This window comes from Phyllobates terribilis, unplaced genomic scaffold (genome assembly GCF_046119375.1).
Source record: "Phyllobates terribilis strain yellow unplaced genomic scaffold, ASM4611937v1 Scaffold_3__8_contigs__length_932513732, whole genome shotgun sequence".
In the NCBI taxonomy this organism is placed as follows: Eukaryota; Metazoa; Chordata; class Amphibia; order Anura; family Dendrobatidae; genus Phyllobates; species Phyllobates terribilis.
Window position 1 is genome coordinate 568,426,784 of NW_027362763.1, and position 23,081 is coordinate 568,449,864.

The 23,081-nt window shown below is 47.5% G+C and overlaps 1 protein-coding gene across 1 annotated transcript in view; it reads left to right on the forward strand.

The window, feature by feature from the left end:
- The window catches only part of LOC141257186 (scavenger receptor cysteine-rich domain-containing protein DMBT1-like), a 458,733-nt gene that overhangs the window by 74,298 nt on the left and 361,354 nt on the right, over window positions 1–23,081 (forward strand). Inside the window, exon 6 of the mRNA XM_073671423.1 lies at window positions 8,565–8,879. Coding sequence (XP_073527524.1) covers window positions 8,565–8,879 — 315 coding nt within the window. The remainder of the gene's footprint in view (window positions 1–8,564; window positions 8,880–23,081) is intronic.

Consider the following 23,081-nt stretch of genomic DNA (forward strand, 5'->3'; position numbering starts at 1 on the left):
GTTTAAAGGGAAGACGCCGCATTTTTACATTATGTAAAATAAATTAAAATGTTAAATTCCTTTATGTTATAACATATTTTCAAGTGCCCAGTATTTATAGTTTATTTTTTATTAATTTGTTTTGCAGCTACTGGGGGCTGCCATCTTGCTTTTCAGGAGTGTAAGAGTTACTACACTACACTCACACTCCTTCAAATACGGCAGCCCTGGACATAGGCTTCAGCGGTCGGATGCCGACCCTATCTGTAACATTGTAGCCACATTAGCTGTGAACTGGGAACGCCTCTGTGGGCTGCTCAATTCACAGCTGTAGGTGTGTCTAGGTGCCATTTCATTGTGGCCCAGAGCTTCCACACTGAGGACATGTAATTGGAAGCTTTTTACACATACACACAGAAGCTCCCCCAGCTCTGCTCTCATATTCTCCCATCCTCCACTGCCTGTGCAGTAAAGCTATGGACCCTCACCGCTGCACTGTTTAGTCTCCTCGGTCCTGGCCTCACAGCTGCTCTCTTCTCCACTGCGTGCAGCTCTGCTCCTCAGGTCCACATTGCTCCACAGTCCGTTGTTTTCCTTCTGCTTGCTCTTCTGTAAATATACTGAGATCCACTTCCTGTTTAGCAGCTGGTTGAGATTAGATCATAGTGCAGTCACCAAGAAAATGGAGGTGCATTGTCTCTAGTCTTTTTTCTGCCTCCCCCACTTTTGGGTGTAGTATAACACCTAAAAGGGGAGGGAAACATTGATGTCACAAGGACACTGCCCCAATTTTGCAGCTAGCGTAATGCAAGTAAGCATTACTGTAGCTGCTTGAGGTCTATACAGGAAGATGCTCCCCCTAGCTGCAAGTATAGGTAATCTTTTTTTTTATAGATATTTTGCATGTTGCAGTGTTTGTGTAGCACCCTGAGGATTCGGCTGCTACAGGGGTATTGCACCTCAACCCAGAGGTGTGATATTCCACTCCCGGGTAAGGATGGAGTGTGGAACTGAGCTCAGTCAGCTGCATGCACTACACACATCCCATTTCCGAGGAGCAGACCAACGGTACTCCCACTTAGAAATGTGCAGGTACGACCGAGTCTGTTCCTGGCTGGAGTGGGAGGGGGGTGGTACATCCCAGTAGTGTAGGGGCAGATAGGGGGAGCAGCCTGGGTAAAGTTAGGAGCTCATTGGGTGCTGGTCACCTGAGCTCACACATAGAGGGAGTATTTAAGGTGGGCACCATCTAAGATCAGGGTCAGTCAGCCACAGTCAGTCAGCCACAGTCGGTCTGTGAGAAGTCAGAGAGACATCAGACTTTGCAGAGCAGAGGAAGAGAGCAGAGGAGAAGAGCAGCTCCAAGGCCCAGAGAGAGAGAGGAGTTTGAAAGACCCAGAGGGGGAGAAAGAAGGAACTCTGAGAACCCAAATACAAACACAGGGTGAAGAGTTGGCAACAGGGTACCGGATCCCAAACTGGTGGGGGCTACAGCATACCTCAGCCAGAGACCGGAGGCCGTGGGCAGCATCTGCCACGGCCACCCACCATATCCACCCGGAAGGCAGACCACGCGTAGGGTCAGGGAACCCAGAGTCAAGGGTTACCAACAGAAGGCCCGAGGGAGCCGGACATAGGTGGATCCCTGGTGGGGAAGGCCAGAGACGAGGACAGGACAGAAAGGGAGCTCAGAACCACGCTCCAGAACTACTTGGGGGTTGGCCGAGTCCAGGACCTGGTGGACGCAGCACGGCTCGGGTGGTCACTCAAGGCCGGAGTGACCGGAACATCTGCAGTAAGTAAAGAACCCTGAACTGCACAACCCGACTCTGACTCTCATTACCATCATCCCTGCACTTCCACAACCACCATCCTCTGCACCTGACCCCCTGAGGCTATACCCCTCCCGTTGGGGGTTATACTACCTAAGCTGCACAAACACCATCAGCCTCAGCGGACCCTGCTGCAGCGGCGGCCGTGTGACCGCAATTCAACGGGTGGCGTAGTCGACACAAAAGAACATCTAGAAACATCATAAGGACTGCCACACACTGAGCTTGACACCCTGGGCACGGACTGGATCACAGCCACTCGGAGACTACAACCCCCATCTGATCCGGCTCCGGGTATCCCCAACAACACTGGCCCAGGGGGAGCGTCAATTTTGGCGTAGTCGGCAGGATAACGTGCCCGCAACAACCGGGTACTGCGTGCCTGAAGAAAAGTACATCGTTACCTTAAAAAAAAAAAAAAGTCTCCTGCCGGTTCCGGAGGGTCCCCGCCATCGGACCCCATCACAGGTCGTTTCCCGCCGGTTGTCCGCCATTTGCAGCTTTTTCCCGCCATCCATGGAGTTTACCGCCACTGGGAGACGATTCCCGCCATTTCCAAAGATTTCCCGCCTTGGAAGAGCGGACGCCATTATGGGCGTGCCAGAGGGTGGCAAGAGGCCACCTCCCATCGTGGGCCAGGTCGAAGAATGGCGCCAAAAGCGGAAACCGCCCCCACCAACAGAGACTGTGATGCTAGAGGTGTCTGTCAGCGTGAAAGAACTGCCCCTGGAGCTGACAATCACCAAGTGGCCCCGGGACCGCCCTCGAAGTGGGAGGACTGAGAACAAGAGAGCAAAGATGGGTGTCGCTGGGAGCAGTCTGGAGAGAGCGCACCCGGAGACAAGACGTCTGGAAGAGAGTCCAGAAAGAGCCTACCCGGAGATGGAGGGAGAGCCAGGCAGCACCGACCCAGCGGTCAGGAGCCTGATGCGGGCCGCCACTCCAGGCAGCACCGACCCAGTGGTCAGGAGCCTGTTGCCGGTCGCCACTCCAGAAAGCCTGCTGGAGACAACGAGAGGAGAGCAGAGCAGCACCGACCCGTTGGTCAGGAGCCTGCTAGAAGCAACGACCCCACTAGGCTTAGTGGAGGTCCTGGCACAGCTCCCCCGAGATCGGGAGTGTGCACAGACTGCGCTGGAGGGCCTCGCACGGAGGATGGCCCGGGTGCAGCGAGAGACGTTAGCGGAGTGGAGCCGAGAGATGGCCCAGCAGACAAGAACCCGTCAGCGGAGCACGCCACCAGAGACGAGGAGACAGACCGCCTCTGAGGATGGCGCAGGAGGACTGAAGGCCGGAGACGGCGCCGAGAAGGGAGCCGAACGAAAGGAGGCATGTAAAGGGGACGTCTCTACCCCAAACCGGGAAACCGCGTGCCTGCCCCAGCTCCCCGTCGCAGAGCCCGAAGTACCCCCTGCCGTGCCCGTCGCTGCAACGTCACCGCCGCAGACTAGGCCTCAAACGGGAGCCGCGACCCCTGTGACGTCACACGCCTCGACCCCGAGCGTGACCAAGCAGGAAGTACCACCAGCCTGGTCGCAGGGCCTAGTACCCCCGGGCGCCGCAATACCAACAGCGCCCCCTTCCTCCGCGGAGCCACCGGCCTGGTCGCAGGGCCAAGTAGCCCAGGGCGCCGCCGTCCTTACGGTGCCCTTCACTTTCCAGGTGCCCCAGGCCTGGCCGCAAGGCCTGGGCAACCCGGGCGCCACCACCACCGCGCCCATAAAACCAAGAGTGCCGCATCTGGGAGAAGATCTGTTCGCCCAACATACGTGCCCGGATGGGCAGCCCTTCATATGGCCACCGGAGTTTCACCATCCTCGATTCCGGAAAGAGAGACCCCTAGATGAACCCCTGATCCCGGCTCCAAAGCCCATAAAGAGGATCTCGCCCCCGCTAGAGGAGGCACAGTTTGAGTGGGACCCCACCGGAGAAGATCTCATGGGGTTCACTCAGGAGACCCGGGCAGCTGCAGCGGAGCGTGCAGAGTGCTGCCGGCAGCAGCTCGAGGTCTTTGAGAGGGAGCGGAGAGAGAGGCGGGTCCGGGAACAACAAGCCCAAATAAAGAGCGCGGAGCAGAAGAGCCGGGCCAGGAGGAGTCCCCGTGCAGCTCATGGTCCCCCTTCCACCGGGACTGTGATCAAGTTTAATATGCAGCACGGGTGGGGCTTCATCCGAGATCACCGCACCCCAGGCGACGTCTTCGTGACCAGGAGAGACGTTGAGTCCCACCTACCGGAGGGACACAGAGGTCGTGACCTTTATATAGGGGACGAGGTCACCTTCACCCGGCACAAGTGTGCCAAAGGACCCTAGCCCTCCATGTGCATCGCCTGACGGAGGAGGAGCTGCGGTGTGAAGAGGAGCAAGAGGACCCGGACGGGTCTGAAGCTAAAGTTAATCACAAAGAAAGAGCAGGAGGACGCCGTCGTTGAGTACGGTAGTATAGAGACTGTATATAGTTGCCCGTCGGGGCACAGTGAACCGTTGCTGCTAATATAGTCCCCGTTGGGACCAGAGAACTGAACTGTTAACCCGTGTGTCCCTATTCCCACTGACCGAGGACTGAGAGCGGTCAATCCTCCCTAATACCTGGCCGAGGACTGAGAGCGGCCATATCCCCTTGTATATAGTTGCGCTTCCTAAAGCGCCCCCTACCGGTTTTATAGGAAACCGTGTTTCTTCAAGAGACAGTCGCACTTTACCCGGTCACAAGTTGCACCGTGACCGGAGGTACCAGAAGACAAGAGTGTTATTTATGAAAAGTTTTATATGATGTTTTATTATGTTGTTTATGAAAAAAATTGTATGTTTTGGTGTTTTTTATATCTTACAGCCCGAGGACGTGCTGTGATTTACCAGGGGGGAATGTAGCACCCTGAGGATTCGGCTGCTACAGGGGTATTGCACCTCAACCCAGAGGTGTGATATTCCACTGCCGGGTAAGGATGGAGTGTGGAACTGAGCTCAGTCAGCTGCATGCACTACACACATCCCATTTCCGAGGAGCAGACCAACGGTACTCCCACTTAGAAATGTGCAGGTACGACCGAGTCTGTTCCTGGCTGGAGTGGGAGGGGGGTGGTACATCCCAGTAGTGTAGGGGCAGATAGGGGGAGCAGCCTGGGTAAAGTTAGGAGCTCATTGGGTGCTGGTCACCTGAGCTCACACATAGAGGGAGTATTTAAGGTGGGCACCATCTAAGATCAGGGTCAGTCAGCCACAGTCAGTCAGCCACAGTCAGTCTGTGAGAAGTCAGAGAGACATCAGACTTTGCAGAGCAGAGGAAGAGAGCAGAGGAGAAGAGCAGCTCCAAGGCCCAGAGAGAGAGAGGAGTTTGAAAGACCCAGAGGGGGAGAAAGAAGGAACTCTGAGAACCCAAATACAAACACAGGGTGAAGAGTTGGCAACAGGGTACCGGATCCCAAACTGGTGGGGGCTACAGCATACCTCAGCCAGAGACCGGAGGCCGTGGGCAGCATCTGCCACGGCCACCCACCATATCCACCCGGAAGGCAGACCACGCGTAGGGTCAGGGAACCCAGAGTCAAGGGTTACCAACAGAAGGCCCGAGGGAGCCGGACATAGGTGGATCCCTGGTGGGGAAGGCCAGAGACGAGGACAGGACAGAAAGGGAGCTCAGAACCACGCTCCAGAACTACTTGGGGGTTGGCCGAGTCCAGGACCTGGTGGACGCAGCACGGCTCGGGTGGTCACTCAAGGCCGGAGTGACCGGAACATCTGCAGTAAGTAAAGAACCCTGAACTGCACAACCCGACTCTGACTCTCATTACCATCATCCCTGCACTTCCACAACCACCATCCTCTGCACCTGACCCCCTGAGGCTATACCCCTCCCGTTGGGGGTTATACTACCTAAGCTGCACAAACACCATCAGCCTCAGCGGACCCTGCTGCAGCGGCGGCTGTGTGACCGCAATTCAACGGGTGGCGTAGTTGACACAAAAGAACATCTAGAAACATCATAAGGACTGCCACACACTGAGCTTGACACCCTGGGCACGGACCGGATCACAGCCACTCGGAGACTACAACCCCCATCTGATCCGGCTCCGGGTATCCCCAACAACACTGGCCCAGGGGGCGCGTCATTTGCAATCTATGAAAACACTGCATTACAAAGCTTAAATTAATATTATAATGTTATTTTCACAAAAAGAAAAAAAAATTGATGGTACCTTCCCTTTAAAACTACATTAACACCTTGCGGCCATAATACATTGTTTTGCGGAGATTTTTCAAAATCATAGCAAAAATTTTGTGGCTCTAGCATGAGCACAGCAAAAACACAAGGCAATGAAAAGGTATGACACAGTCTAGGTTATTTTCCCCTCAGAATTATTCCATTTAAGTGACCAGCTTTCCAGATCATCAGCAAATGCTTTATCAGTCATTGCTTGGTGTTTCTCTCTTTGCACACAAAACAATTATTAGATCAATAATAATAATAATAATTATTAGTTAAATAATAAATGAATAATCATTCTGCAAATGATTAATTGCTTTCAGTGTAAATGACTGAAGATTGCTATCTAAAGCATAAAAATGCCCATATTTTAGTTAATTAGAAGTTAAAAAAATTGTTACTATGCCTTATTTTTGTCTTTTGCTCTTACTTAAAGACATCTTTACTTATTGAACTCCACATTCATCTGTGGCAGCCATTTAGTGAAAATAAAGAAAACAGAGTCAAATCAGTTGTCACTTTAAAATCAGCTTCACATGAATTAATTGTAAAACTATCTCTATTATTTTAAATAATATGCTGACGGAATCACAATTATCCATCAGTTTTAGTCAAGCCAATTCAAAAGTGACAATCATTATGGCCAGGGCCGGCGTCAGCACCCGGCGCACCCGGGCAAGTGCCGGGGCCCTGAGGTGGCGGGGGGCCCACTTGCGGTCGGGCACCCTGCCGGACTATGGGCGGAGGAGAGCGGTGCCAGCGCCCGCCCTTCTCCCCCGCTAGCTCAGGGCCCCGGCAGCCGGATACTTACCTCTCCCCATGCCTCCGCAGATCCGCTGTCTTCCTGCTCTGGGTTCCCTGTGATGTCACAGGTCAGAGGGTGCAATGATGTCTTTCCACCGCACCCTCACCTGAGCTGTCACAGGCAGCACAGAGCGGGAAGACGCCGGCGACGCTGGAGTCTGGACCTGAGCAGCTGCAGAAGGTGAGGAGGAGTGAGGTGAGTATTTGATTTTTATTTTATTTTAATGTATGGAGGCATGGGGCATTATATGGGGGGGGGGTGATATCCTGTATGGGGCATTATATGGGGGGGTGATATCCTGTATGGGGCATTATATGGGGGGTGATATCCTGCATGGGGCATTATATGGGGGGTAACATCCTGCATGGGGCATTATATGGGGGGCTGACATCCTGCATGGGGCATTATATGGGGGGTGACATCCTGCATGGGGCATTATAAAGAGGGGGGTGACATCCTGCATGGGGCATTATAAAGAGGGGGGTGACATCCTGCATGGGGCATTATATGGGGGGGTGATATCCTGTATGGGGCATTATATGGGGGGTGACATCCTGCATGGGACATTATATGGGGGGGCGATATCCTGTATGGGGCATTATATGGGGGGTGATATCCTGCATGGGGCATTATATGGGGAGTAACATCCTGCATGAGGCATTATATGGGGGACTGACATCCTGCATGGGGCATTATATGGGGGGTGACATCCTGCATGGGGCATTATAAAGAGGGGGGTGATATCCTGCATGGGGCATTATAAAGATGGGGGGTGACATCCTGCATGGGGCATTACATGGGAGCGTGATATCCTGTATGGGGCATTATAAGGGAGGTGACGTCCTGCATGGGGCATTATATGGGGGGTGACATCCTGCATGGATCATTATATGGGGAGCTTACATCCTGCATGGGGCATTATATATGGGGGGAGTGACATCCTGCATGGGGCATTATATGGGGGGTGACATATTACATGGGGCATTATATGGGGGGTGACATCCTGCATGGGGCATTATAAGGGGGGAACAGCCTGCATAGGGCATTATGTGGGGGGAACAGCCTGCTTGAGCATTATATGGGGGCCAGTATCCTGTATGGAGCATTATAAGGGGACCAGTATCCTGTACAGAGTATTATATGGGGGCCAGTATTCTGTACAGAGCGTTTTATGGGGGCCAGTATTCTGTATGGAGCGTTATATGGGGGCCAGTATTCTGTATGGAGCGTTATATGGGGGCCAGTATTCCGTATGGAGCATTATATGGGGGCCATTATACTGTGTGGAGCGATTCGCCGGTTTCTGAGCTATTGTGGAATTTACAATAGATATCACTCATGTAATGTAAGAAGTGAAATCTTTGGCATTGTGCTATATATATATATATATATATATATATATATATATATATATATTTCTCTGCGGTATCTGTGCATCATGAATCGTGGTATGTGTTAAAGAGGCTCACTGAGACTCTTTCGCCCGGGGCCCAGAAAAACCTGGAGCCGGCCCTGATTATGGCTGCAATACAGATTTCGCTTTGCAAAAATAGCAATATCAATATATGGTCATTTTTAATTGTTTGGGCTGAAATCCACCTAATTAATTAATAGATTCTGGTCATTGTGAATTGTTTGTCGCAATAAATCGGACTTGTATGTGGGCAGCTATAATGAATGCTGGATAAATGACTTGTATAAATATAAAATACATCCCTTATAAAGATATTTCTTTTTATTTTAGAAATTTATCCCATGCGACTTGTTGATGGCAACGATCCATGTGCTGGACGCGTTGAGATCTATTACGGCAATGAATGGGGAACAGTATGTGATGATGTTTGGACCATCAGTAATGCGAATGTTGTATGCAGACAGATGAACTGTGGATATGGAATTGCAGCCTTGGGTGATGCATATTTTGGAGAAGGTTCTAACAGTATTTTGCTTGATAATGTACATTGTTCAGGAACTGAACAGTACTTATGGCAGTGCAGTCACAGTGGTTGGGGCGAACATAATTGCGGTCACTATGAGGATGCCGGAGTCATCTGTTCAGGTATGTTTTGAGAGATGTGAAAGAGATGAAAGAAATAAAACATTACTTTTCGTTATGTGATAGATTCTCTCTCTACCATAAAGCAAAAGAAACTGCAAAAACAAAGGTACAAAACAATGACAGGTGGCAAAAAAGATTTACATTCTTGCAGAGCTAAAAAATTGTATTGAGGAAAGCCGGATGAAACTTGTCACCACGTGACTGTATGTATGCAAATTAAATGCATGTGGTCATGTGTAGAGATGAGCGTTGTTCGACTCAAACTGTTCGCCAATCTCAAATTCGAGCTGTTTTGGGCGGTGTTCGAGCCGTTCAGCGAACACGAACGTTTTGAAAAAAATTCGGCTGTTCGAGGTTATGTTCGATAACTGTTCGTGCACCAAAATCATAACTGGATTTTTTCTCAGTAACGATGAAAATTAATGTTAATACGCAGTTTGAGTGTACAGCGGGGCGGGGGGAGGGGCAGGGGATGGATCTCTGCAGGAATAATGAAGATCTCCATTTTTTTTTCTCATTCCCGCATTTACAGTGGGGAGGCGCAGTCTGTCAGCCTATCAGCAGCGCACACACGGAGCGAAGTGCTTTTTTTCACACAAGCAAGGGCATCTGTCATTGGCAGTGTATGTCACATGTCCTTGCCCTATAAGACCCAGCCATTTTCCCTGTCGCCACCATTTTCTCACTGCTGCAGCTGCGTGTTAGACGGCACCGCTGTTGCTGTGTGCGCTATACCTTGTTAATTTCAAGCCAATTTTCGCACAAATCTACAGATAGCTTGGGAGTAGGGAATAGTTGTGATTGCAGTCCTTTTAAGGACTAGGTTACAGCATTTCCTACGACTTTTATCAGGCAGGTCTGTGCTCTTAAATAGATAGGTTGGGAGTAAAGACTAATTGTAATTGCAGTCCTTTTCAGGACTAAGTTACATCAGTTCCTATCAGTTTTTGCCAGGCAGGTCTGTGCCAGTGCTGTGCAAGTTTTTTTCACAGCATTTGGCTAAATCTAGCAAAGCTAATCCTTTTTGGCCTATTGCAGAGTGTGTTAGTCAGTGGAGTAGCCTATCTGTGTTGCAAGCTACACCACCTCTGTATAGAATACCAATTTTTTTACTGCACCTAGTGAAGTAAAACCTTTTGGGCATAGCATCATTCTATTAGTCCATCTATACTGACCTCCATCAGGTTGCAAATTGAATATAATTTTTTTCTGCATCTAGCTCTGAAAAAATATTTGGGCTTCTAGCAGTGTGTGGGACTTGTTCTATTAGTCCATCTATACTGACCTCCACCAGGTTGCAAATTGAATATAATTTTTTTCTGCATCTAGCTCTGAAAAAATATTTGGGCTTCTAGCAGTGTGTGGGACGTGGTCTATTAGTCCATCTATACTGACCTCCATCAGGTTGCAAATTCAATATAATTTTTTTCTGCATCTAGCTCTGAAAAAATATTTGGGCTTCTAGCAGTGTGTGGGACTTGTTCTATTAGTCCATCTATACTGACCTCCATCAGGTTGCAAATTGAATATAATTTTTTTCTGCATCTAGCTCTGAAAAAATATTTGGGCTTCTAGCAATGTGTGGGACTTGGTCTATTAGTCCATCTATACTGACCTCCACCAGGTTGCAAATTGAATATAATTTTTTTCTGCATCTAGCTCTGAAAAAATATTTGGGCTTCTAGCAGTGTGTGGGACGTGGTCTATTAGTCCATCTATACTGACCTCCATCAGGTTGCAAATTCAATATAATTTTTTTCTGCATCTAGCTCTGAAAAAATATTTGGGCTTCTAGCATTGTGTGGGACTTGGTCTATTATTCCATCTATACTGACCTCTATCAGGTTGCAAATTAGAAATAATTTTTATCTGCATCTAGCTCTGAAAAAATATTTGGGCTTCTAGCAGTGTGTGGGACTTGGTCAATTAGTCCATCTATACTGACCTCCATCAGGTTGCAAATGAAAAATACATTTTATCTGCTTCTAGCTCTGAAAAAATATTTGGGCTTCTAGCAGTGTGTGGGACTTGGTCTATTAGTCCATCTATACTGACCTCCATCAGGTTGCAAATTCAATATAATTTTTATCTGCATCTAGGTCTGAAAAAATATTTGGGCTTCCAGCAGTGTGTGGGACTTGGTCTATTAGTCCATCTATACTGACCTCCATCAGGTTGCAAATTAAAAATAATTTTTATCTGCATATAGCTCTGAAAAAATATTTGGGCTTCTAGCAGTGTGTGGGACTTGTTCTATTAGTCCATCTATACTGACCTCCACCAGGTTGCAAATTGAATATTATTTTTTTCTGCATCTAGCTCTGAAAAAATATTTGGGCTTCTAGCAGTGTGTGGGACTTGGTCTATTAGTCCATCTATACTGACCTCCATCAGGTTGCAAATGAAAAATAAATTTTATCTGCTTCTAGCTCTGAAAAAATATTTGGGCTTCTAGCAGTGTGTGGGACTTGGTCTATTAGTCCATCTATACTGACCTCCATCAGGTTGCAAATTAAAAATAATTTTTATCTGCATCTAGGTCTGAAAAAATATTTGGGCTTCTAGCAGTGTGTGGGACTTGGTCTATTAGTCCATCTATACTGACCTCCATCAGGTTGCAAATTCAATATTATTTTTATCTGCATCTAGGTCTGAAAAAATATTTGGGCTTCTAGCAGTGTGTGGGACTTGGTCTATTAGTCCATCTATACTGACCTCCATCAAGTTGCAAATTAAAAATAATTTTTATCTGCATATAGCTCTGAAAAAATATTTGGGCTTCTAGCAGTGTGTGGGACTTGGTCTATTAGTCCATCTATACTGACCTCCATCAGGTTGCAAATTCAATATAATTTTTTTCTGCATCTAGCTCTGAAAAAATAATTGGGCTTCTAGCAGTGTGTGGGACTTGGTCTATTAGTCCATCTATACTGACCTCCATCAGGTTGCAAATTGAATATAATTTTTTTCTGCATCTAACCCAGCCAATAGTTTTGGCCTAATACCACAGTTGGCCACTCAGCTCTGCTCGGTTCCCATCCATTGTTTTTTTGTGCAAACAACTCCAGAGTTGTGAATTAGTTAACCACCAAAATGAGTGGAAAAAGGCCTGCTGCTGGTGGAAAGGGGAATAGGCATGTTGGGAAGGGGAAAAAAGGTTGTGTCCGTGGGTTAGGTGTTAAAGCAACAGTAACATCTGCAGAAGAAAGACCATCTTCCAGCCATACTAAAATGTCTACTTCTTTTAGCGGACAATGTGATAAGATCCCTTTCTTACGGCCACGCCAATTGCTACAAATTCCAGATGAGGCACAAAAACAGCAGGTGCTTCAACGGATATCAAGTGCTCCTTTAAGTGGGCTCTCCTCCACATCAACTTCAACATCACAAATACTCCAGTCCTCAGAGGTGTCACCCCAATCGCACTTGCTTCCTCACAGCTCCCAAATACCCAGCTGCCCGTCTGAGTATGAGGTAGAACAGATGGTTGAGTCTGCAGAGCTGTTTACTCATACTATAGCCTGGGAATCAGAGGTCGGCTCCAGAGCTTCTGTGAATCCATACGAGGAAATGATCTGCACTGATGCCCAGAATCTTTATGAGTCGGATCCAGGACCAGACGCAGAAGGTTCTGACCATAATGTAGACGCTCATTCCCAAACTGTAACTCCTGTTGGTGGAGACAATGAGGAAGACGATGATGAGACTCAAATACCTGATTGGAGCGACAACTTTAGTTTTTTGTCAGGGCAGGAACAGGTTGGCTCTGTGGACGACGGGTGTGATAACACACAGGGTGATGATGATGAGGTTGGAGATCCCACTTACTGTCAACCCACAGTCAGCCAAGAGATGAGGTCAGCAGAGAAGGTGGAGGAGAATGCTAGTGACGACGAGGTCAGGTTGCGCCTTCCTGGACAGAGACGTAGTACAGGAAGCACGTCAACAACTGCATCCTCAAACACAACTCTGCCTCTCACCAGAAGTCGTGGTGGCTCTTCAGGTCGCATGGGTGCTAAGCCTTGCATAGCCTGGGCATTTTTTCAGATCGATAAAGATGACCCAACTCGTGTTATCTGTAACATTTGTCAGCAAAAGCTAAGTAGATGCCAAAAAATACATAGTTTGAGTATTTCATGCATGAACCGGCACATGGACATGAAGCATAAGTTGCAGTGGGAAGCTCACTGTGCTACAATGCGGCCTAGCCGGCCAGGCCAACCACCGTCTGCCACATCTTGTGCATCCGCGGCCTCTTCATCCTCTGTGACTGGGGGGACAGCAGTCACACCTGTTTTGGGACGCAGACCTGCCACCTCCTTACCCGCAACAGCCAGCGTTATTGGCAGGTCATCATTTTCTTTGGAGGTGGTAACACCAGCTGGTGTTGAGCGCTGTCCGACATCGATAGCACCACCTTTGGATCAAGGCAACCTAACATGTCCGCCTGCATCTTCCTCACAGACCGGCAGTTTGACGGGGACACCCTTATCAACCCCGTCTAAGCACAACAGCCAGCCCTCGGTCCCTCAGATGTGGACAAGTAAAAGACCATTTCCTCCTAGCCATGAGAAAGCTAAGAGGTTGAATTTCACCATCTGCAAGCTCTTGGCTACAGAAATGCTGCCTTTCCTCATGGTGGACACAGAGGATTTTTGAGACCTTATGTCCGTCGCAGTGCCCCAGTACCAGATGCCCAGTCGGCAATACTTCTCAAAGAAAGGTGTGCCTGTGCTCCACCAGCATGTCGCACACAACATCACCACTTCTTTGAGAAACTCTGTGTGTGACAGGGTGCATTTCACCACAGACACTTGGACGAGTAGGCATGGACTGGGGCGTTACATGTCGCTGACTGGGCACTGGGTAACTATGGTGACAGCAGGACAAGGGGCTGCTGTCCAAGTCTTGCCGTCCCCACGAGTTGTGCGTCAATCCTCTTTATCTCAAAGTTCCTCCACTGCTTCTGCCTCCTCAACCTCCTCTATGTCCTCCACCTGCACCCAAAGCCTGTCTGGTCATGCCACAAGCTTTCTAACTGCGCAGAAGGGATCCTGCACACTTCCTTACTATGCTGGCAGTAGGGCTCAACGTCATCAGGCGGTTTTTACTTTGAAATGTCTGGGAAATGTGAGTCACACAGCTGAGGAGTTGTGGTCAGCTCTGGAGAACCAATTTCATGAATGGTTGTCTCCACTGGACCTGAAACCAGGGAAGGCCGTGTGCGACAATGCTGCTAACCTGGGTGTCACACACGTGCCTTGTATGGCTCACGTGTTGAACCTGGTTGTCCAGCAATTTTTAGCCCACTATCCCGGACTAGATGGCCTTCTGCAGAGGGCACGGTCGCTGTGTGCTCACTTCCGCCGTTCGCATCCCGCAGCTCACTGACTTGCATCTCTACAGAAGTCGTTGGGCCTGCCACTTCACCGGCTAAAATGCGATGTGCCTACCAGGTGGAATTCAACTCTGCACATGTTGCAGCGACTGTGGCAGCACCGACAAGCCCTGGTGCAATACGTTCTGACGTATAGCCTGCGCCAACGAGATCCAGAGGTGGGGCAAATCACGCTGGAGGAGTGGTCTCAGATCAGGGACCTATGCACCCTTCTGCACAGTTTTGAAATGGCGACGAAGATGTTTAGTGTTGACGATGCCATTATCAGCATGACTATTCCGGTGATTTACATGCTGGAGCACATGTTAAACAGAATTCGGAGTCAGGTGGTGGCAAAAGAGGAGGTGGAGGAAGTAGAGGAGGAGGAGTTGTATGCGGAAGGGCTAACATCTGCAAGGTCCAGACGGTCGGCAGCACCAAGGCAGCAGGCATGTGAGGGTGGGGGAGATGGTTTTACCAGGGCGCATGGTAGCAGCCAAACTAGTGAGGAAGGTGCAGGAGCCCAGGAAGAAGTGGAGGACGAACTGATGGAAGACTCATCAGATGAGGGAGACCTTGATCACATTTCTGTTGTGCGAGGTTGGGGGGAGAGGACAGAGGAAGGAAGCATGATTGTTACCTCGCCACCAACACAACAGGGACTTGGTGCTCCTGGATGCGCAAGACACTTGAGTGCATTCTTGCTGCACTACCTGCAACATGATCCTCGAATTATGCGAATTAGAAATAATCCTGACTACTGGATTGCCACACTGTTAGATCCCCGGTACAAAAGTAAATTTGCAGAAATGATTCCAGCCATAGAAAGGGATGCACGCATGCAGGAGTATCAGCAGAGACTCTTGCAGAATCTTACATGTGCTTTTCCACAAAACACCAGTGGTGCACGTAGTGAATCTCACAGTTCCAACTTGCCAACCGTGGGACCGTCGAGTGTTCAGCACTCAAACCGTAACAGAAACACAGTATCTGCTGGTAACATCAATTTTGCGGAATCATTTCACCACTTTTTTAGCCCATCCTTTGCAAGGCCACAGGAGACTAGAAGTCTGACACATAGTCAACGCCTAGAGACGATGGTACAGGAGTATCTCCAAGTAAACATTGAAGCCATGACTCTGTCACTGGACCCTTGCTCTTTTTGGGCTTCCAATCTGGATAAATGGCCGGAGCTCGCCACTTACGCCTTGGAGATCTTGTCATGCCCTGCAGCCAGCGTTCTGTCTGAACGTGTGTTCAGCGCTTCTGGTGGTGTGCTGACAGATAAGCGCACATGGCTCTCCACTGATAATGTAGACAGACTCACGTTCATAAAGATGAACAAATCATGGATCCGAAACGACTTTTCTACCCCTGTGTCATCCTGGGGAGAGTAAAAGCTTGATGATTGGTTAAAATCACCCTACCAACCGTTTTAAGCTTTCAAATTACTAATCATGTTTATCTGTATCTTGGCTGGAAAATAATTTGCGCTTTGTTGCAGTGTGCAGTACTGATTCTATTAGGTCATCTATACTAAGCTCCACCAGATTTAAAATTACTAATCATGTTTATCTGTATCTTGGCTGGAAAATAACTTGGGCTTTGTAGCAGTGTGCAGCACTGATTCTATTAGGCCATCTATACTAAGCTCCACCAGATTTAAAATTACTAATCATGTTTATCTGTATCTTGGCTGGAAAATAATTTGGGCTTTGTAGCAGTGTGCAGTACTGATTCTATTAGGCCATCTATACTAAGCTCCACCAGCTTTCAAATTAATAATAATTTTTAGCTGCATCTAGCCCGGAAAATAATTTTGGGGCTCCGAGATGCTCAAGACACATAAGTGCCTTCCTGCTGCACTACCTGCAACATGACCCTCAGATTGTCAGAATTCGAAGTAATCCTGACTACTGGGTTGCCACACTCTTAGATCCCCCACACTCTTCGATCAACCTTTTCATTTTAATAAAGACCAAAAAAATGGTCATTTTTGAAATTATCTTAGACCAGAAAACCCGTTAAAGGGCAGCAATGACCCTACTGATGATGGTTGACATTATTTTTGTCAGATCCTTTGGAATATCCATTTTAAACCTCAGCCTATTCAGCACCATGGAATTTTACATCACTTTTTAAGACATGAACTACCACAAAAGAGTGCATTTGACACCCTAAATAAATATGACCGCCAGACTAACTAACCATAACTCTCAATTGAAATAGCTGTCAAGCAATTTTGATAGCTATCAAAATTTACCACTCACATTCCAGTAACAGATACAAAAAATATTCCTAGATCTAAGGAATAGTGACTGAGGGCACAGTAACTCAAGTGCAATAGTTGTAGCTATAAGGGCCATATAGCTACCAAGTCTTGGAAGTTATAGACCTCATAAAATAGCATAAAGGATGATCATTACCAATCAGATTCCTTGTGGCAAAACTCAAACATCTTCCCTTCCTTCAATCTTCACTCTTATTTCTCTGTGTATCTTTCCAGGAAGCTAAAAATATAATTTCTGATTTATTTAAGAGTGCAGTGATATAATGAATTTGTTATACAATGATTAGCTGCAGTTTAAAAAAAAAAAAAAACCTCGTTATCATAGCCAGCAATATCTTTTTCAGCAAATTACTAAGAGACAGGCTAACTTTTGCTACACATACAGTACAGACCAAAAGTTTGGACACACCTTCTCATTTAAAGATTTTTCTGTATTTTCATGACTTTGAAAATTGTACATTCACACTGAAGTCATCAAAACTATGAATTAACACATGTGGATTTATATACTTAACAAAAAAGTGTGAAACAACTGAAAATATGTCTTATATTCTAGGTTCTTCAAAGTAGGCACCTTTTGTTTTGATGACTGCTTTGCACACTCTTGGCATTCTTTTGATGAGCTTCAAGAGGTAGTATGGGGAATATACATATATATTTTATAGAATGTTAGAGGTAGGCCTCTAAAAATAGTTCCTACGGGCATCATAAACACCCTTAAAAAATGTGGGTGTTGCATGATGGTCACCCTGGTGATATGGCGGTTGAGGATGACGAAAAAGAGAAGGAGGAAGACAACATAAAATAACCGAAATCCTGAAGCATATACCCATGTCTGGGTGTGAAGGGGTGCATAGGAATAGACTACCCCCAAAAAAACACTGGATTTCAGTATATTTCTGCTGCTATCTTCCGATGGTGTTGAGAAGTCTGGCCCAATCCAGCCCTTGTTCATTTTGATAAGAGTCAGCCTGTCAGCATTTTCAGTTGACAGACGGATGCTCCTATCAGTTATAATACATCTGGTGGCACTAAAAATCTGCTCTGACAAAACACTAGCGGCAGGGCAAGCCAAGCCAAGACCTCCAAGACGTAGAGAGAAAGTTCTTGCAACGTGTTCAGCTTAGATATCCAATAGTTGTAAGGCACAGAGGAATCACGGAGGATTCTAGTACGATTATCAAAGTAGTCCTTCAGCATCTTCCAAAACTTTTCCCTCCTTGTCAGAGTACCCCGGCATCAGGACCTGGGCTCTGGGAGGGTCTGAGAAAACTGTCCCAGACCTTTGACAGGGTTTTCCTGCCTCTGCTGCATCTGGTTTGTGTCTCCATCGCCTGTACTCCTTTGTTGTCCAAGAAACTGTGACTTCTGCCGCCAGTGTTGTCAAATGGGAATTTTTTTTTTCTGGTACTGCAACATTTTATTAGACCTCTCCGCCATGGGAAGGAGAGATAGAAAGTTCTCCTTGTATAGTGGGTCTAGAAGTGTGACCAACCAGTAATTACTGTTGCCCAAAATGCGTACAACGCGAGGGTTATGAGAAAGGCAGCTGATCATAAACTCAGCAATGTGTGCCAGACTGCACACAGGCAAGATTTCCGTGTACTAACCAAGAGGAAGACTGACCATGCTTTCCTCCTCCTCTTCCTCCTCCTCCCTGTCCTCAGGCCATCCACGCTGAACAGACGGTATGACAGTTGTGCAGGTAGTACCGTCTATAGCGCAGGAAACTAGCTCCTGTTCTTCCTCCTTCTCCTCCTCCTCCTCCCTCATTGTCACCCAATCCACATTGGGATGAGATGAGGCTGGGCTGTGTGGAATCACCCTTTATGGTTCCTTGCTCCACGTCATCGTGCTCCACCTGCAATGCATCCTCTTTAATAGTGAGCACAGAGCATTTCAGAAGACAGAGAAGCGGGATGGTGACATTAATTATGGCATCATTGCCGCTCACCATCTTGGTGGCGTCCTCAAAGTTTTGGAAGATGTTACATATGTCTGACATCCATGTCCACTCCTGATATGTGTGGAGTCTGACCTTAATACTTCCCTGTCCCCACCAAGTGAACGACTGACCATGTTCTCCTCCTCCTCCTCCTCCTGGTCCTCTCCCTCATTCTCACTCTCCTCCCCCTTTCAGGCCATCCACGCTGAACAGAAGGTATGAATGTGGTGTGAGTATTACCATCTGTAGCGCAGGAAACCAGCTCCTGTTCCTCCTTCTCCTCCTCCTCATTATCACCCAATCCGTGTGGAGATGAGGCTGGGCTGTGTAGCATCACATTGTATAGTTTCTTGCTCCATCTCATCATGCTCCGCCTGCAAAGCCTCCTTTTAAATTGTGAGCAGCGATCATTTCAGTAGGCAGAGAAACGGGATGGTGAAGCTAATTATGGCGTCATCGCCGCTCACCATCTTGGTGAAGTCCTGAAAGTTTTGGAGAACGGTACAGACATTAGACATCCATGCCCACTCATCAGCTCTTATGTGCAGAGGCTGACCTGAATACTGATGGGTATGCCCTCTGCTGCTCACAAATCCTTCCCAACATATGCAACGCTGAATTTGCACACCAGTCGGTGAGTTGGAAGCTGAAAATGCTGCTGAAGCACTGTCGTGGCAGTGGAAGCTGTAGGTGACTTGCGAAAATGGGCACACAGCTCAGGCAGATCTGGGTAGGTTTTGAGAAACCGCTGAACCACTAAGTTGAGCACATGGGCCAGGCATGATACGTGTCCAAGGTTGCCAAGCTTCAGAGCTGCCACCAGGTTCCGACCATTGTCACACACGATCATGTCACGTTTTAGGTTTAGTGGTGAGAGCCACAGATCTGCCTGCTCTGTTACAACTTTCAATAACTCTGCAGCTGTGTGCGGTTTGTCACCTAATTGATTAGCTTCAGCAGAGCCTGTTGCCACTTGGCTGAGGTAGTGCTGCAGTGCTTCCAGCTTGCGACTGATGTGATTGTTTCAGAGATGGAGGCTGAAGAGGAGGAGAAGGTGCAGGAGCTGCTGTAGAATGTGGAGGCAACCCTGATTGACCCAGGGCCCGCAATCTTCGGCATTAGGAGGACGTGTTACGTCCCAGGGTCCGACTGAGTCCCGGCATCCACAATATTCGCCCTGTGTGCCGTCAGTGAAATGTACTGTCCCTGGCCACAAGCACTTGTCCACGTGTTCACAGTTAGGTGGAGCTTCCCAGTAACTGCATTGGTGAGGGCACGGGTAATGTTCTGGGACACATGCTTGTTAAAGGCAGGGACGGCACACCGGGAGAAATAGTGATGACTGGGGACCGAGTACCGAGGGACAGCCGGCGCCATGAGGTTGCGGAAATCTTCCGTCTCCAAAAGCCTAAAAGGCAAAATTTCCAGTGCAAGCAGTCTAGAAATATGTCAGTTTGGTATTATGGCCTGTGGGTGGATAGCTGAGTATTTTCACTTGCGTTCCAAGTACTGGGATAGGGACAACTGAATGCTGCGTTGGGAGGATGTGGTTTCTCACAGTGGTGGTTGCAAGTGTGCAATGACATGTGCAGGGTGGGAGACATCTTCCCCTGTATCATTGACAGGGGATTGGCATGCACGCACAACAGCGAAATAGGCAGTGGTGTCACCCGCAGACACTGTTTCTAGACTCTGGCATTTGGCTCAACTAGTCAGGTGCTTTGCTCTCATGTGTCTGAGCATTCTGGTGGTGGTCAGGCTGGTAGTTTTGCTGCCCCTGTTGATGTTGGCATGGCAGATGTTACAAATGTCTTTTTTGGGTTAACTGGACAGTGTTTAAAAAAGTGCCAGACTCAGGAAGACCTAACAGTTGGATTGGTAACTTCCCTCATATTGGTGTTTTGGGGAACAGTTGCCCTCCTTGTGTCTGTAGCCACTCCACTGCTTCTTGCTGCCAGTTGTGGTGCTACGGCTCCCTCCCCTTCTGCGCTGCTGTCCTCGCTATGCATGTCACCTTTCCAGGTTGGGTCATTGACTTCATCGTCTACCACCTCGTCTTCCACATACACACCCTGGTCCTCCTCCTGACTTTCTGGCAATTATGTCTCATCATCATCCACCTCTTGCGACAGTAATTGCACTTTCCCATCATCGCCTTTGTGGACCGTGGCTGCTCAAATATTTGGGCATCGCTACATGCGATCTCCTCATGTCCTGCTTGAAGTGGACAGAGCGAGAACCCAGAATCTATAAATGGAAATGTGAACAGCTCTTCAAAGTGTCCAAGTTTGGGATCACTTGTCTCCTAGCACTCGGCATGGTGGGAGGAAGGAGGATCAGGGTGAGAAATATGTGGCCAAACTCACAGCTACTGAGACTGGACCATGTGGAAGACAGGGTGGAGGTGGTGACAAACTGACTGGAAGCATTGTCTGTTATCCAACCAACAACCTTTTCACACTGGTCTGGCTTCAAGAGTGGTGTTCCGCGGCCTCCTAGAAAGTGGGACAGGAAGGTAGGTTGACATGATGTTGGTACTTGTTGTGCTCCTTCAGCAGTCACAGTTTCATCTTGCCCATGGCATCGGCCTCTGTGTTCATCATCAACATCACATCCGCTTCCCCATCCCTTACCACGCGCCTTGACCATTTTAAATGGAGTATATTTTTTTGCAGCTTGCCAAAAATGGCAGAATTATTACCGCAGTAATATTTGATCACATCTGATGACCAATTTTTTATGCAGTGGTGGTATAGCGATGGAATTGGTCAGAGACCAAGTGTGGATATGTTTTGAACGCACAACTGGCACACTTTAAATGGAGTAAAATATTTTGCAGCTTGGAAAAAATGTCAGGATTATTACCACAGTAATATTTGATCATGTCAGATGATCAATTTTTTATGCAGTGGCAGTATAGCGATGCTATTGGTCAGCGACCAAGTGTGGATATGTTTTGAACGCAGAACTCACAGACTTTAAATGGAGTATAATATTTTGCAGCTTGCCAAAAATGTCAAGATTATTACAAAAGTAATATTTGATCATGTCTGATGATCAATATTTTATGCAGTGGCAGTATAGCGATGCTATTGGTCAGGGATCAAGTGTGGATATGTTTTAAACGCACAACTCGCAGGCTTTAAATGGAGTATAATATTTTGCAGCTTGCAAAAAATTTCAGGATTATTACCGCAGTAATATTTGATCACATCTGATGACCACGTTTTTATGCAGTGGTGGTATAGCGATGCTATTGGCAGCGACCAAGTGAGGGTGTGTTTTCAATGAACAACTGCCACACTTTAAATGGAGTATAATATTTGGCAGCTTCCAAAAAAATTCAGGATTATTATGGAAGTAATATTTGACCACCTGAGATGATGGACAAGTTTCTGTGCTTGCACAATACAGCAATGCTATTCAAATCAACCAAATCTGGCTGTATGCTGTTAATCAAATGTAGCAGTAAAAATGGTGTATTATATGTCTTTTCACCAAAATTATCAGGATTAAAAAAAAGAATATTATTAGCCCTGATATATAGGGCTATTGATATGAGTTCCAGCAGCAGAAAGAACGGGCAATGGACCCTATTCTGTACTATACTAGGTCTCCACAAACTCTACCTAACTACTGCTATCATCAGAATGAGCCCTTAAAAGGACTGTTAGTTTAAATGAAATTAATAATAGTGGTGTGGAATCCCTGTTTAAAATAAGCGCCAATTCTCTCCCTTGTTCAGCTGCAGATCTCCCTTCTCTGCCGGTTTGACCGGTAGACTGTGACAAGCATAGGGTCCCGGGTCTTATATAGACCCGATGATGCTATGCAGCCAGCCAATCACTTTAATGCCACAACCAAATTTGCAACGGCATTATAGTGACTGTCAGGCAATCCCTGCATGTTATTTGGCTGCCTAATAAGCGCCAAACATGCGGGACGGGGACTCGAGCTCCCGCCCTACCATAAAAAAAATACTCGCCGAGTAATGAGCATCTCGACCATGCTCGCTCATCACTAATCCTCACCCACAATTACTTTGAATTTTATAACAACATATATCTAAAGAAGACTGGTACAGCAATGGGGACTAAAATGGCTTCACAGTACGCAAATCTTTTAATGGCCAAGCTTGAAAGTGACTGTTTGTCCTTATGTCCCATCAGGCCTCTGGCCTATTACCATTACATTGACGATGTTTTAATCATCTGGACGGAGTCTGAGCAACAGCTAAAGATGTTCCATCAACACTTTATTCACTTTCATCCCACCATCAATTTCATCCCAACACTCAACTACTCCTGTACTGAAATTAACTTTTTGGACACCTTCATTAAGCTACAAAACAATGAAATAGCGACGTCCCTGTACCAGAAACCGATTGACCATCCAACATACCTTAAATGCGACAGTTCTCATCCAAAACACATATATGACTCTATTGTCTACAGCCAAGCCATCAAATACAATCAGATGTGTTCCAACCCTATGGATAGAAACAAACACCTTGATGGCCTCAGAAAGACCTATTTGAATCAGGGCTACCATCCAAGAACAAGCAGCTGCAGCTGATCCCGGACTTCCTCT